This window comes from Oryza sativa, chromosome 3 (assembly GCF_034140825.1).
Source record: "Oryza sativa Japonica Group chromosome 3, ASM3414082v1".
In the NCBI taxonomy this organism is placed as follows: domain Eukaryota; kingdom Viridiplantae; phylum Streptophyta; class Magnoliopsida; order Poales; family Poaceae; genus Oryza; species Oryza sativa.
In genome coordinates, this window is record NC_089037.1 from 31141146 (window position 1) to 31157347 (window position 16202).

Below are 16202 nucleotides of genomic sequence, written 5' to 3' on the forward strand. Positions count from 1 at the left end.
TATAAGGGCGTGTTTTCATATCTTGCGTACATGACAATTTTTGCCACCCGTTTTCATATATAAATCATCTTTGTATTATGAAATTTTGCTTGTTGCTCCGGCATGTTTTGCATGTTGTATCTGCGTAGGCGCGTAGCGAATTCTTGCCTCTAGGTGAAACATGAAAATTGCTTAGTATACCCTGTGTTGATATGGCAAACGAACTAACACAAGTAAAGACGAAAAGCCAATTCATAATGCATGAATCTTCATACCGTACAGTGAGAGAAGGCCATACAGATCTTCCGTATTAAGCATCAGTAATTCTCATTGTTCTCAGGAAAAACATAGAGAGCAACAATCTGTAATGTACCCAAACAATACAAATAAGGCACAACCAACTAACGATTCCATGATGCTTGACCTGCGCACGTAAACGAGACACAACACCCTAGTGTAGTTTGATATCTAGAAGCCCTAATAATGGCAATCCTGAAGGACTGCACAAGCGAATGTACAGAGAGATGTTAACAGTTCAACAATGATAACAGCAGGGTAGAGATATGGAACTGCAGAGTTATACATTTGGCATTGAAGAGCAAACAACAACATAGGCCAAGTATTGGAGGGCGTCTTGCAACTTGCTGACAGCACTGGTCTGATCGGTATTTAGATGGTTGGATATGTATTTAGCTTTCTCCTGCACCGAATTTTGGTTCGAGAGATCATCCTTCTTGTCAGCCAGAGCATTTTGTATAGCTGCCATGTAAGCTTCAGCCACATCGGATATTCCTACGAAAACAATAAGATGAACTTGTTAAAACTAAGTTCGTGCCGTGCATTATATAATCACAAGAAGACCATTACATGTACCTGTAGCAAAACTTGCAGACACCTTTTCAATATCCACGGAGATGGACTGTGCTTTCCATCTGATGATTTTAGCCTTTGAAATAGGATCTTCAGGCCATTCAATTTTCACATCATTTTCATCATCTTCATTCTTTGGTTTAGAAGAAGCCGAAATAACAGATTTTCCAAGCAGCAGAAGTTGAGAGACTGCAAGGCAACACATTTCTGACAATCTCTGCGACAGGAAATTTTTATAAGCAAAATGTATAGTTCAAAGAGCAAGGATAAACAACTGAACATTATACAATATGGACGTACGTGAACACCCTCCGAGTGAATAGTCTCTAGCCTATTAGTGGTCCGTTTGACAATCTCATTTGGAGAGAGCCCGCCCAAGGCAGTGGTGAACCTGAGAAGACAAATGTCAGTATGTAAAGCTTTAGAAAAATAACGTTGGAGGATAAAATTCAAGTGCTTGAAGATGCTTTACAGAGGTAAAACTGAGCTTATAGTCAGACAGTACACTGCATGGCTGCAAAACAGTTAAACATGGATGTTGCTTCCACACATGCATATGAATTTTCTCAATATGTAGGAGTAATTGCTGTCTCAGCATGACTAATATGTTTACTTCATAATCCTGAGTAATACTTCTTAAAGGTTTTAGCATGATGCTCTAGTATTAGCCGCACTTATATTCTTCATTTAGCATTGTCACTAACTAGCATTTCAGTAAGAAACCAGTCCATATCAGTTGCATATGCCTGTCAGATCTTGTAGAATATGAGTTTGTGCATTGGATGATTGACGATGCAAAATGGAGTTACACCTACCCTGCAGCCATTTTTGCAGCCTTGCTAACACTTGAGTCGCATAACTTCTTCATCTCTGCATCAGAATCAGAATCAGCTGCTTCAATCTTTTTTCCTTTGTTAGAGTCTGGTCCATCTTCATCAATCTTGGTGCTAAGACTAAAAATCTGTTGTATTTCTTTGAGCTTTCCATCATAATATGTTTTCTGCCCAGCAACAAGTTTACCCTTCTTCCTATTAAATAATAGTGCATAATGGCTTGACAGTGCCTCCAACTCCTAGTAAAAGACAGCCATGACCAAGTAAAAAAAAGGAACAAATATTGGCAACAAAACAAATTGAGATCTTGTGAAAAGGGGGACCTCTAATTGATCAGGTCCTCCATAAATATAGAAGCATCTGTCAAATGACACTTCTTCAAACTGCTCCTCTTCTGTCTGCGGATCACCTTCACCAGTACCTTTGTCAACATCCATACCAGTCTCTTCGATGATAAACTCCATTGTCTCTTTTCCTACACGTTCAAGTACCTCCATTCCTTTGGCAGTAAATGACTTCCCTGTCTGTAATTATTGAGGCTTTATTATTAAAATGATACCCGTAGATGTGCCGAATAAACATTATTACTGAATTACCTCTAGAATGGTTGGTGCTATTACAGATGCTTTAGCAGGCAGTTCCCCTTGTTGAATGGTTTCAGCAAGGCTTGAAGCAGAAGTCTCCAATCTAGGAAAGTAACAATATTATATAAAAACGCAATGATGCTGAAATGTTTCTACCTCAAGTAAAGATGCAGCATTGTTGATAACGAAAACATTACTAACTATTTCAGCATTGAAAGAAACTTGAAATACTTATAGTGCAAGATGATCCATACAGAAAATAGAAATGTTTCTTCAATAAAAGTATCGCATTTGGAATCCCTTCAACACACTGCATTTTCAGTGGATCGACAATTTTTTACATCATCCAAAGGATCTAATATTGTGACGGATTTATCGCATACTTCTTCAGCTGTTCTACATGCTGTATTAATTATTAAGTACTCCTATTCAGCACAGATATGCTAGCTGGTTCTAATATCCACTCAAGGCATCACAGCAGGAAGAGAAATGGAGTTAAGAAGAGTGCTATACTTCTGAACAAGCAGTGATCCGCTCTTCCACGCACTCCCGAGCGCTTGCCATGTCCCAGTCGTGATAGTCTCCACCGAGCTGTCGAACACCTTGAGCCCCTGCAGAGCCCCAACACAAACATCCCAAACAACCACATTAACCACCACTATCCCGAGAAATGCCCAGGGGTCTTCCGGCTAGCTCCACAAGGTGGTGGGCTAGACGACCTGGTTCAAAGCCTCACCCCTCCTAATTATTTGATATTAGGTCCTTCCCTAATATTCTAGTTTTTTTTTAACCACCACTATCCCCAAACCCATCGGACCCCATCGCCGGCATTGCCGAGGAGAAAGGAACAGCAAAGGTGGTAGTACAACTAGCCTGTCCCAAGAGCGAGTCCTCGCTGGCGTTCTCCAGCTTGTCCAGCGCCGCCTTCCGCTGCTCGTCCTCCTCCCCTCCTCCCTCGGCCGCCTTCTCCTTCTCCTTCTCCTCCCCGTCTCCGGTCCCCACGTCCTGCTCCGGCGGCTGCTGTATGTCGGCGATGGCGCTCTTCGCGACCTCCACCGCCTGCGTCACACGCCACACCACATCAGAAACAAAAAAAAAAACCCTAGCGAAAACGGCGGCGCGCGCGAAGCAGGAAGCCGGGAGAGCGGCGCGCACATTGCGGGAGATCTCGGAGAAGATGGAGAGCCCCCACCCTCCCCATCCCCCTCCGCCGCCGCTGCCGGCCTGCTGCTCTGCTGCCGCGGCGGCCTCCGCCGCCGCCGCGGCGGGTGGCTGCTCGCCGGACATGGTGGGTGGGTGCGTGCGTGCTAGTGAGCGTCTCGCGTCGCGTGCGGGTTACTCTGCTTCTGCCCGAGGCGCACGGATCTAACCCGAGCCGGACCGCTTGCAACTGCAACCACCGGTGGGCTCACCAACTTGGTCGTAACTGGCACCGCGGTGGTGGGTCCCACCTTTTTACCCCCTAGGCCACGTTCTCTCCAAGGCCTCGTTTTCGATGGGCCTGACCTCCGGCCCATACAGATATATGGGCCTGAATTGGGCCCACTGGCCCAACCCACAAGGCCACTACTAAACCCACCTCGAAACCCCAGTCCGGTTGCTTCGCTTCGCCGGAGGAGGGGGAGATGGAGGAGGAGGAAGCGGCGCCGGAGTGTACGGACGCCATGGGGAGCGAGGCGGCGGCGGGGGATGTGGCTGAGACTGAGGAGGTGGTGGTGGCGTCGGAGGCGGAGTATTCGTGGCCTCAGCTCCGGTTCGACCTCCCGCCCCGCCGCCTCTACCACTTCGCTGGCCAGTTCCGCTCCGCCGCCGCCGCCGCCTCCGCCTCCGCGGGCAACTTCCTCAAGGGCGTGAAGTGGTCGCCTGACGGGTCCTCCTTCCTCACCAGCTGCGACGACAACTCCCTCCGCCTCTTCTACCTGTGCGTCGCCCCCCCTCTCGTCTTCTCGTGTCTTGTGGCTTCTCTCGCGGTGTTGAAGCAATGCACCGAACTGATCTTTTTTTTTCTTTATATTTCTGGGACAATGAGCAGGCCGGAGGAAGCGTACAGTACCGAGGCCGAGCACCCTGCTGAGGCCGCTGTTGGAGGTGAAGGTGCGTCTGGGATAAATGACTTTCTTTCTTTTTTTTCTGTAAACTAGTATAGTTATTTTGTTGTTGAATGTTTGCTAGATTTCAAGTTTTTGTTGGCGTAATTTAGGATGTATAATGTTGTTGATTTTTTTTTCTGCAGATTCCTATGGTGCAAGCATCCAAGTGAACGAGGGTGAGCCTGTATATGACTTCTGCTGGTACCCCTACATGTCTGTATCTGGTGGGTGAATTGCTTCCTATGTACTGCTGTTTAGGATCATTTGTTATTTGTGATTGTTTGGTGAAATATGTGAATATGTGATGCTTGAATTTGGGGTTCTGTGTCACGTTGCAGATCCTGCTACGTGTGTATTTGCGACGACCAGTCGTGATCATCCAATACACCTCTGGGACGCTACCACTGGGGAGGTAGAATTGGCGGCTTGTGCTTGTTTCGTTTGGAGTTGATAATCAGTTATTCGTTTGAGATGATCTATTGTGAGAATTGCAGCTTCGGTGTACTTACAGAGCGTATGATGCCATGGACGAGATAACGGCTGCACTTTCTATATCCTTCAATTCTACTGGTACTAAGTATGTACAATGCACTCAACCTTCTTAACTGCATTTATATTGCATGAGTAAATTTGCTAGTGCATTTTTGTGGAACCATGAGATTCTACTCTCACCTAAGTGTGGGAAGTTGATTGTGTTTTACTGATATACTACCTCCATCCTTTAATATATGACGTTGGTTTGTTCACCAACGTCCTACATTAAAAGAACAGAGGGAGTATGATATTTGCTACGAATGTTTTTGGTTTGAACCAAAATCTTGTTGGTTCGAAAATAACATATACAATGTTTGTACTGAACTTACTGGGCTACATCTTAGACCATAGAGTCTACCTATATGTTAGCTACTAAAGTAGACCAATGGTCGTGCAACTACACTATAACATAATCTTCTTGGCTGTTATACTCAATGGAGGTATGATGTTTTTGTAGGCTCTTTGCTGGGTACAACAAAGCAATTAGAGTGTTTGATGTTCACCGCCCTGGTAGAGATTTTGAGCAGCATTCTTTGCTTAAAGGATGTGAAGGGCCGACTGGTAAGTGACAGTTTAAAACTTCCAATCTAAGTTTGATTTGCTTGTATACCTCATGGCAGCACATAATTTGTTTTGGTTTGGGTAAAATTGGGATGCATAAATGGTTGTTTAATTGTAATCATTGTGTAACTTTGGAAATCTGTTACACTTGAAAGCACAATCATAATGTGTCTGCTAATTTGAAATGGGTACATTAGCTTAAAGCATGTTTATGCACACACTGAACATTTATGCACCAAAGTACCAAACTATTTTGGTGTTTAATCTTCTCAGATCACTAGGGTATTGATAAAGAAGGCCTTAAATGAATGCTTTTTTCTTTCTGGGTGAGAGGTGAAACAATCTTATACGCTGCTTAGCTCTTTGTTTGCTCCACAGGTATAATATCTTCAATTTCATTCTCTCCTCACAACGGGATGCTTGCTGTTGGTTCATACAGCCAGACAACAGCTGTGTATGCGGAGAGTAACATGGAGCCTTTATATGTTTTACATGGCCAGCTTGGTGGTGTCACACAGGTTCGTAAAGCAACCATACAAATTTACATCTTATTGTATAAACAGAAGATAACATTGATGGAAATTTTAGGTACTCTTTTCAAAAGATGGAAACTATTTGTATACTGGAGGGCGCAAGGTAACTAACACTCGTGTTCTTCTAACAATTGATCTTTTGAGACTGGCACTTCACAGTTCAATCCCTTTATGTTATGAGATTTATTTACCCAATTATTTTTAGCATCTGAAGATGCTTCTGAACTTTGTGAATTCATTTCTGTAATTTCTCCCTAGGATCCATACATACTATGTTGGGATATCCGCAACACTGTGGACATTGTTTACAAGTAAGCATTTTGTAATACACCTTCAAATTTATCATTTTTGTTTTGACGTCTCATTGTATTGTTAAGGCACATCTTGTGACTATTTCCTTAGTCATGGTAGTCCTTTTTTTAGAGTAAAGATCACTATATTGATAACGATCATGGTAGTCCTTCTCATTGCTTATTTTGGTGGGATCCCTTAATCAGGCTGTACAGGTCGTCTGATACTACTAATCAAAGGATACATTTTGATATTGAGCCTTGTGGCAGGCATCTTGCCACTGGCGGGCAGGTGCGCTCCTCTTGCCTCCCATCTTTCCATTGGGGTTATATTTTTGTACTAGCTCATCTTAAAACAGTCCCTTTTTTTGATAGGATGGCATGGTACACATTTATGACCTCCAAGGTGGTCAGTGGGTAACAGCCTTCCAAGCAGCAGCTGGTATGTGTTTCTGGTCTTCTGTTGCTAGAGGAGTTGATGTTTCTGTGGTACTCCCTTTGTGATACCTATCTGTTTAATCCTAGATACCGTAAATGGGTTCGCGTTTCATCCATACCTTCCTTTGGCTACAACATCTTCTGGGCACAGAAGATTTGGCATGGAGGATGAAATTGAAGAAGAGCTGAGCTTGGCTGGTGCGTGTTATATATACTTGCTGTTTTCTAAAATATGGTTGTGCTGCTTGAATGGTGAACGCTACACATTTTTCCCCCTTTCTGCACGCTTAGGTGATGAGAACTGCTGCTCGGTCTGGAAATTTTCTTCCTTGCAAGAAGCTTGAAAGTTGAAACTACATCAAGGCCTGGATAAGCGAAAATTTTGGATCATAGATGTTGAAATTGTTGCAATCAGTTTGCAGATGGTGATACCAACACTTGAGGCAGTACATCAAGCCATGACTATAAAAGCAGTCACCAAAGATCACCCTGTGCCAAGGAGAAGCTAGTGTCGTGTGCATGGTTTCATTGTCAAATGGTTGCTCCAACTGTTGCACATCGTATTGGTAACAACTGATGTAGGCTGAAGCTAGTAAAGCATAATGTATTCATCGACAGCTACAATTTGTCCCCTTTTGTACTGATCCAACTCAAATGCTTTAACAATGTCGGATGACATGGAATGATGGCAAAGATGCACTTTGACCCGTTTATAAGAATAGAATTTATCTTGCCTAGCATATTGTCCGTGCGTTATTGCGATTTTTTTTGTTAAAAAAATGACATCATCCTGTTTTTACTATTATTTTCTACATATCTCATCTCTTAAGTGATTTGTTTTTTTAATAAATAGGTATTTTTAATAAGGGTGATAGGTTAGCAACACTTCATTTTCTCCTTCAAAAAAGTAGAAAGTTGGTGGTGAAAGTGATGGTAGATTCACCGCTCACTACTTGCTTCTTTTAAAGTGGTATAGGAGTTTAGTAAATAATTGAATTGATTCCATATTTATGGAATTCATGTGTCAAATGAGACTTTTTATGCCATGTATAATGAAACACGCACGTGGTTAACACATCGATCTTAATTCTGCACTAGATTGGTTTTTATGGGACGGAGAGAGAAGCTACAAATCAAATCGTATCTTGAGGAAGATGGAATGAATTTTCAACTTTAAATCTGGAATTGATTTTGGAGTTTTTTTCTCGAAGTTTATTTTTCATCCTTTGCTTTTAATAGTTAAAAGCACGTATATAAAAGTTTTATCCCCAGAATATTTTTCATTTGACTGAAAGTTCAAAGCGCTGTCACGCAACGCGGACCGTCCATTAGCCGGACTCTCCAATCTCCACCGCGAAAGACAAGAAGATCGGACGGTCCAAAACCGACGACGGCGTGAAGAAAACTCTCTCTCCTCGGTACTTCGGGCTTAGTCCCCCCCTTCTCTCTCCGGCGGCCGGCCTCCGCCTCCGCCTCCGCTGTTTCTCCCCCGAGAATTCCGGCGCGCGGCGGACGATGCGACCATGCAAAACCCTCGGCCCCCCTACGCCGCCCACCACCAGCTGCAGCAACACCTCGCTTCCCTCCTCTCCGCCGCCGCCGGCGAGCCGCCGCACCCCTCCGACGACGCCTCCCGCGCCGCCGCCCTCTCCACCCTCCGCCTCTCCCTCCTCCACCCCCCCAACCGCCCGCTCCTCCCCTCCCTCGCGCACTTCATCGCGCCGCCCATCTCCGTCCTTCTCGCCGACGATGCGTAAGTGTGCCCCCCTCCTCTCTCCTCGCCCCGACCCGTGTAGGTTCTCGCCTTCTCGGCTCACCGGCTTGTGATTGTGCAGGTCCTACGCCGTGCGCCGCGCCGCGGTGTCCGCGTACGCGGCGCTCTGCGCGGTGCTGTGCGCGCACGAGGCGCCCGGTGGCCTGCCCGACCGGTTCGTAGCCTGGGGTTTGCCGCTTCTGGGGGAGCCGACCTCGGCCGCGCTCCTCGCCGAGGGGCTCAGGGAGCTCCTGGCCACCGGGGACGTGCCCGCGGTCGAGCGCTTCGTGCCGCCGCTCCTTGCCGCTTGCCGCGACGTGCTCGAGGATGAGCGGACGTCGCTCACCGTGCTCCGGTGCCTGCTCGGCCTGCTCACTTTGGTCGCCGCCAAGTTTCCCCACTGCTTCCGGCCGCAGTTTGTCGATATCGTGGACCTGCTCCTTGGGTGGGTGTTTGTGCCAGACCTTGCCGAGTCCGATCGCAGCACGATCATGGACAGTTTCTTGCAATTCCAGTGGCATTGGCTTGGCAATCTGCAGTTCTCGCTTGGATTGCTGCCGAAGTTCTTGGCAGACATGGAGGTTCTTGTGCATGATCCTAATCTTGCAGCCAGCCATAACTCTGGCCGGCTTCGCCCACTCTTTGCTTGCTTCTCCACAGTACTGCAGATAATGGCATCTGGTGTGGCTGAGAGAAATAGCCTTAAGGAACTTATAGCAGGGCCACTTGAGGGGTTGTCTCCTCAGCTTTTAAGGTGTGCATCAGTGATTGCTTCTAAGCTCGGGTGGTCTGAGAGGATGGAAGAAGCGTCCAGATGCCTAGTCTTACTAGCAGAGATCCTTCAGGAAAGGTTTGCTGAATTTTATGGTATGTTTGTGGATGTGTTGGCCCAGAGCTTGGAAGTTGCCTCATCAGTGCAGTTGGTGGCAGCACTTAAGACTAACCTGCAAGTTCTGTCACTGCAAAATTTGGGGCTCCGAGCATCTGCTGTGGAAGCCTTGCTTGATTTTAGCTCATTTCTATCTCGGTTGCGTCTTCATCCAAACCACACCATGGTCACAAATGTGGCAACCACTTACCTTTTTGTCCTGCAACATGGATTGGAAGATGTAGTTGATCAAGCCATTTCATCATTGATGAAAGAGTTGGAGCTATTGAAATCTCTGCTTGAGACGGGACGAGCAAGCTACCCTGATATCCAGAATCTATCTTTAGGTAGTAACAGTGAAACACAAAGCAAGTCAAACTCATCCACATTCTCATTGGTGGGGTATTCAGAGCATCAGTTGCTTTCTTTGATGAAATTTGATTTGAAGATTCTTCTGGCTACTATTTCAGTTGATACAAAAAAGAGGAACGACAAAGCAGCTAGTCTGACATCATTCATTTCAGCAAAGCTTGACCCATTTGGTACTCCATTTCATGATTTTCTTGAGATGCAGTTTCATATTTTCTCTATACTACACAGATTGAGCAGTATGGACCTCTCAAGTACTATCGCACCATCTAAAGCAAACGGTTCTGGCGATTCAGGTAGTCAAACTCAGCTGGTTATTGAATCAAGGAAGTCCTTTTGTGACTGCAAAAACAAATTTATGCATAAGTATGGAAAACTTGTGGTCTGGGGCCTTAATGCATCATCATCCATGACACTGAAATTAGAAGCTCTAGCTTGGATAGATACGTTTGGAAACCTGGTTCTTGGCATGGAAAGGGATGTGGATAAGCGCAATATCTCATACGAAGTCCATGAGGGTGCTACCCTTCTGAATACTATCCTTTTTGCAATCTTGGATTGTGCATATGACAGAGAACCTAAAGTAAGACTGCATGTTGCAACATCTTTGGAAATACTCTTTCTTGGTAGGCTTATCAATCCCATGGATTTCTCAGTTGTGACACAAGTTCTTCTTGACAAGCTTAGTGATCCTGATAATGCTGTAAAGAAAGGATTTTCAAGGTTACTTTCAATTGCTCTTCCTATTACAACATACACATTTGGCTTGCTTGAGAATAGATGGAGTTACCAGCATTCCCCAGATACTGCTAACATGAGTAAGCATTGCATGAGTTGGAGGCATGTGCTTGCTGTGAAGCAACAACCCAGGAAACTTCATTGGCAGCAGCTTGTTTCAATTTTGAGCTACCTTTCTCTCAGATTGAAGTTACCTCTTTCTTCTTGGGTCCAGCGCCTGTTCTTTAGTTACCGTGGCAAGAAAGATATGTTCTCTGGTCAAACTGATGTTTCTGGGGATTCTGATGGGAACGAATTATTTAAAGGTCCAGATGTGGACAGAACTATTATTGATAGGATCTACTCAGTTAACAATCTTGCTGCGGTTTGGTGGGGCATTCATGAAGCTGCTCGGCACTGCATAAACCTTCGACTTCGAACTCATCTTGGTGGCCCGACACAGACATTTGCAGCTCTAGAACGCATGCTTTTGGATGTACCGAATCTATTGGCACCAGAAGCTACCGAAGGTGAAGGCAGGTATATAGCACCATCTGACACAAGCTTATTGCCTATGCGCCTGCTGTTGGATTTTGTTGAGGCGTTAAAGAAATATGTTTACAATGCATATGAAGGTTCCTTTGTTCTACCAGCACCTCCAAAAGCAAGTTCCTTGTTTTTTCGAGCAAACAAACGAGTCTGCGAAGAGTGGTTTTCTAGAATTTGTGATCCAATGCTGAATGCAGGATTAGCTTTGCACTGTAATGATGCGGTCATCCACTACTGTTCATCGCGTCTTCTAGATATCAGAAACCTTGCTGCATCATCCCTCAAGGACAACAGTCGCATGGGAGGAGCTACTGAAAGTCACCATGCTTTTAGAGAGAGGTTAGAGGCAGATTTTCTGAAGGTCTTGCGACATGCTTCACTGGCATTATGCAGGTGTCATGAAACAGATGCCTTAGTTGGGCTTCAGAGATGGGCCATATCAACGTTCTATACATACTTTGAGCAGGACAAACAACTAGTTCGAGGTGTATCTGATAGCCAGAATCACTTCTCCTGGATGTCAGGACTCATCTATCAATCTCAGGGGAAGTATGAAAAGGCTGCTGCACATTATTCCCATCTTCTACAGTTTGAAGAAGGCCTTGCCTCCATGGAATCTGATGGCATCCAGTACATCATAGCACGTGTTATTGAGTGCTACACGTCCCTGTCTGATTGGAAATGCTTAGAGGGTTGGCTTTCAGAATTACAAGTTCTCCGTGCTGTACATGCTGGCAAACCTTATTCAGGTGCTTTAACTAGCGCTGGCAATGAGCTAAATGCTGTTCATGCCATGGCATGCTTTGATGGAGGGGACTTCCATTCAGCTTGGGGCTATCTTGATTTGACTCCTAAAAGCAGCAGTGAACTCAGCCTTGATCCCAAGGTTGCAGTTGAGAGAAGTGAGTTAATGCTCTTGCGTGCAATGCTTCAATCTCACAGCAAACCTGACAAGGCACGAGAGGAGCTAAATAAGGCTAAACTGATGTTGGATGAAGCACTCTCTGTGGTCCCACTCAATGGATTAACCGAAGCTGCTGCTTGTGCTGGTCAGCTTTATTGCATCTTTGCATTTGAAGAAACCACTGAACTGGCATGCCCAAATAGAACTAATCAATCGCCAGCGCTAATGGATTATTTACTGAGACTACTGCAGGATCCCATCGATAGAATTAATCAAGATTGCAACATTTGGCTGAAAATCTTCAAAGTGTATTGTACTACACAACCATCTTCTTTACCCACACTTCTTTTGTGTCAGAAACTTGCTAGTCTTGCTAGAAAGCAGAGCAACTTGAAATTGGCTAGCCGCTTAAATCAGTACATCATAAACCACCCTTTGAGTTCATCTGATGAGATGGAAAAAGAAATGCTTACTTTGAACATTAAGTATGAAGGTGCCCTGCTGAAGCACGATCAAGGAAAGAAGGAAGAGGCTTTAACTGACCTGTGGTCACTGGTTCGTGCTACTGTTCTTTCTACAGTTAGTGATTCTTCTGGTGCTGGCACCCCATTGATTGCTAAAGCCTGTTTGAAATTCTCGACCTGGATGGAACGAGAGAATTCAACTCATATTATGAATATGATCCTTCCGAAGGTGATAGAAGATATTAATGATTCTGGTGGCTTCCAAAATGGAGCTGAGAAGCTTTTGTTAGGTGATAATGGATCAGTTTCTGCATCGAATTCTCATGTGGTTTCCCAAGAAATCATAGGAATTGCTCGAAAGACAAGCTGGCAACTTTGTCCCAGTATGGGTAAAGCATGGCATTCTTATGCATCCTGGTGCATTACTCATGCCAATTACTCTCTATCTGGAACTGATTCAAAATTGCAGAATTCGTTGTTCCCTGCTCTCCAGTCTGAGCTTTCTCCAGATAGATTTCACCTGACAGACAACGAAAAGTCTGAAGTGCAGGAAATAATAAGAAATTTCTGTGCTGATAAAGATGGAAATTATGTGGACTGTAGCATTTCACCAACGGCAGGATGCAGTTACAATTCTGAGGGGAATCCCATCGTTTCACTAATTGAGCAAACAATCTGTCTGCTAGAAACTGCAGCTGGAGCACCAGGCTCTGAGGCCTGTGATGGTGAAGGGCCTTCTGTACGGTTATCATCAGAGCTAACAGTTCTTTTCTGTAAATGTGATTCTGCAAAGGACAGTAGCATGACTTTGATTGGCAAGCTTATTGAAATTTGGTGGACTTTAAGACGTAGGAGAGTATCACTTTTTGGGCATGCTGCTCATGCCTATTTTCAGTACCTTTCGCATTCATCAACTGGGCTTCAACCCTCATATCACCGTGATGTTTTGAAAGGGAAAACAAAGAGCTACACTCTGAGGGCATTGTTGTATCTCCTCCATATAATTTTGAACTACGGGGTGGAGTTGAAGGAAATAGTTGAAAGTGGGCTTTCAACAGTTCCTTTGTTGCCGTGGCAGGTACATCACGATAGTGACATTAATTCTATATTATGATAAAATTGGTGTGTAATCATATGCTTTGGATATATGCAGGAGATTATACCGCAACTTTTTGCCCGCTTGAGCTTCCACCCAGAGAAGATAGTTAGGAAACAGTTGGAAAGCATATTGGTGAAGCTAGGGAATCTTTCTCCTTGTTCAATTGTATATCCTACTTTAGTCGATATCAATGCTTGTGAAGGAGAACCCTCGGATGAGCTTCAGCGCATATTGGATTTTCTGGTATTTTAGATACTTTGAACTACATATTTGTTTAGACTATGAATGGCATGCACAGTATTTATATTTCACCCTTTATTCTTTTTCACAGGTTAAGCAATATCCCAAACTAGTTAAGGATGTTAAGCTTGCAATTGAGGAGTTAGGAATGGTTACTGTTCTATGGGAGGAACAATGGTTGAGCACTTTACAAGATCTCCATTCAGGTAAATCTGTTCTCTGCTTCTGCTGTCCTATGGAATCAGCTGCAGCTATAATTGAAAATGTAAACACCTAGCTATGAATATGTTTACTTGTAAAGAGTACTATATAACTTGTAAAGTTCTTTTGTGCCTTAACTGCAATGCCTGACACACCCTAGGGTTCAATAATTAAAAACCTCTACGATTCTTGTTATTGCCAATTTTGCCATGTCCCTCCAGAGTTAACACAAACAATTCTTGTTATTGCCAATTTTGCCATGTCCCTCCAGAGTTAACACAAAATCCTCTAACTACAGCTCCAATATCATGAAATGGTAAAATGCCTTGCTGCATAAGATCTCTAGGTTTAATGGTGTCCCTTTAGAGTTTTATGAAGTTCACTAAGTTCAAACTATAAATAAATTGCTTATGTTGTAAATCGAACTTTCCTTGTCACTTGCGAATTGAAATACACCCTTTTGGAAATGGATTAGGGGAATATCTTAAATTTAAATTTATCTATATGGGTTCATGTAAGGTATTGATATTCTTTGCTGCAATGTTTGCACCTTGGTTCTTTGTAAAAACTTATTTTACATTTGTAAATGTAAAATAAGTTAAAAAGGGCCAACGCACAAAAATTGCTGGTATCCTTCGCATGAACTGTCCTTTTCAGACTCTAGGCCTAGATGGCCAGTGGCCACACTTATTTAATTAAGTAAACTCTAATTTCAGGTCCTGTAAATAACGGGACAAATTTTTTGTTGCTATGTAGATGTTTTAAGGAGAATTAATATACTTAAAGAGGAAGCTGCAAGGGTTGCTGCAAATTCTACCCTGAGTTCAGCCGAAAAGAACAAGATCAATGCTGCAAAATACTCTGCTATTATGACTCCAATTGTAGTAGCCTTGGAGCGCCGTCTAGCTTCTACATCTCGTGAACCAAAAACATCTCACGAAGTGTGGTTCCATAAGGAATATAATGCTCAGTTGAAATCTGCAATCACAGCTCTTAAGACACCCCCTGGATCTCCATCAGCATTAGGAGAGATTTGGCGGCCTTTTGATTCGATTGCAGCTTCTTTAGCCACTCATCTGAGGAAGTCATGCATATCATTAAGTGAAATTGCACCACAGCTAGCAGCTTTATCAACCTCTAACATTCCAATGCCTGGTTTTGAGAAGCAGATATTCAGTTCTTCAGAATCTTCTTTTGCTGACAGTCATGGCACAATTACAATATCTTCCTTCTGTAAAGAAGTAACAGTACTTTCAACAAAGACAAGGCCTAAGAAGCTTGTCTTGCAAGGATCAGACGGCCAGAAGTATACCTATCTCCTCAAGGGTCGAGAGGATTTACGCCTCGATTCTCGGATCATGCAGCTGCTAGAGGCGATAAATAGCTTTTTTTATTCATCTTCTGACACTAGAAGTCGAAATATGGCAATACGATTCTACTCTGTTACACCAATTAGTGGAAGAGCTGGACTCATCCAGTGGGTTGAGAATGTAAGTAGCATCTACAATGTGTACAAGACATGGCAAAAACGCTCTCAGTTAGCACAGGCACAGCTCTCTTCAGTTAACACTGTTAATAATAGTATTCACAAATCAGTACCACCTGTTCCCCGTCCAAGTGATATGTTCTATGGAAAGATCATTCCAGCACTGAAAGAAAAAGGGATCAAAAGAGTAATCTCACGAAGAGATTGGCCACTAGATGTTAAAAGAAAGGTTCTATTAGAGCTTATGAAAGAGACCCCAAAGCAGATACTGTGGCAAGAAATGTGGTGTGCAAGTGAAGGGTTCCGGAACTTTAACTCCAAAGTAAAGAGGTATATGGTACATGGCACTTCTGTTTTAACACCGTATTTGCATTAATCACTTGGCAATTTCTTCTTTGTTAGACCAAACCAAAGTAGGATTTTTTTGACAAGTTTGAACTACAGTTAGGTCTATCTTTTTACTTCTTGTCACCTTTTGAGAACAGGTACAAAATTTTGAGCTGGCAATTCAAGTTAATGATGTCCACATGAAACATAACCTGTATACCTGAAATTGAAATTTTGTGCATCTTAAACCGTACTGCTTTATTAAAAATAAAAATTTAAGAGAAACAAAACATTTACTCTTTTTGTAGAGGAAGAAAAGGCATCTGCTGAATAAGATAGTTGTGCCACTCTAGGGATGTTCTTTGGGAGACAAGTTAATGACTGCTCTTCTCTTCTCCATGAGCCAAAAATGATAACTTGAGGGTGGGTTAAATCTTGCTAACTACTCCCTCTGGTTACAAAAAAAAACATGTTATTTCAGACATGCTTCTAAGTTATACTTTCAAAACTTCA

The 16202-nt window shown here is 43.6% G+C and overlaps 3 protein-coding genes across 8 annotated transcripts in view; 2 read left to right on the forward strand and 1 right to left on the reverse strand.

The window, feature by feature from the left end:
• Positions 1-261: 261 nt before the first annotated feature.
• Positions 262-3603, reverse strand: LOC4334043 (uncharacterized). Its single transcript, XM_015772447.3, has 9 exons — positions 3422-3603; positions 3140-3325; positions 2780-2877; positions 2279-2369; positions 2006-2206; positions 1665-1921; positions 1150-1240; positions 853-1066; positions 262-771 (listed from the first exon to the last, which is right to left on the reverse strand). Exons 1-9 carry the CDS (start codon positions 3551-3553, stop codon positions 557-559), a joined length of 1485 nt encoding a protein of 494 aa, XP_015627933.1. The 5' UTR covers positions 3554-3603; the 3' UTR covers positions 262-556.
• Positions 3604-3865: 262 nt separating this feature from the next.
• Positions 3866-7452, forward strand: LOC4334044 (uncharacterized). Its single transcript, XM_015773147.3, has 13 exons — positions 3866-4187; positions 4299-4360; positions 4500-4580; positions 4695-4768; positions 4851-4933; positions 5348-5451; positions 5830-5969; positions 6040-6087; positions 6243-6295; positions 6482-6566; positions 6650-6716; positions 6800-6910; positions 7004-7452. The coding sequence occupies exons 1-13, from the start codon at positions 3892-3894 to the stop codon at positions 7054-7056; spliced, it is 1257 nt and encodes a 418-aa protein (XP_015628633.1). The 5' UTR covers positions 3866-3891; the 3' UTR covers positions 7057-7452.
• Positions 7453-8143: 691 nt separating this feature from the next.
• Positions 8144-16202, forward strand: part of LOC4334045 (uncharacterized) — a 31303-nt gene continuing 23244 nt past the window's right edge. For all 6 annotated transcript variants that reach the window (XM_015774319.3, XM_066308689.1, XM_015774320.3 and 3 more), the window contains exons 1-5: positions 8144-8465; positions 8548-13414; positions 13490-13678; positions 13767-13881; positions 14633-15692. In XM_015774319.3, coding sequence (XP_015629805.1) covers positions 8236-8465; positions 8548-13414; positions 13490-13678; positions 13767-13881; positions 14633-15692 — 6461 coding nt within the window. In that variant the 5' untranslated portion in view covers positions 8144-8235. The remainder of the gene's footprint in view (positions 8466-8547; positions 13415-13489; positions 13679-13766; positions 13882-14632; positions 15693-16202) is intronic.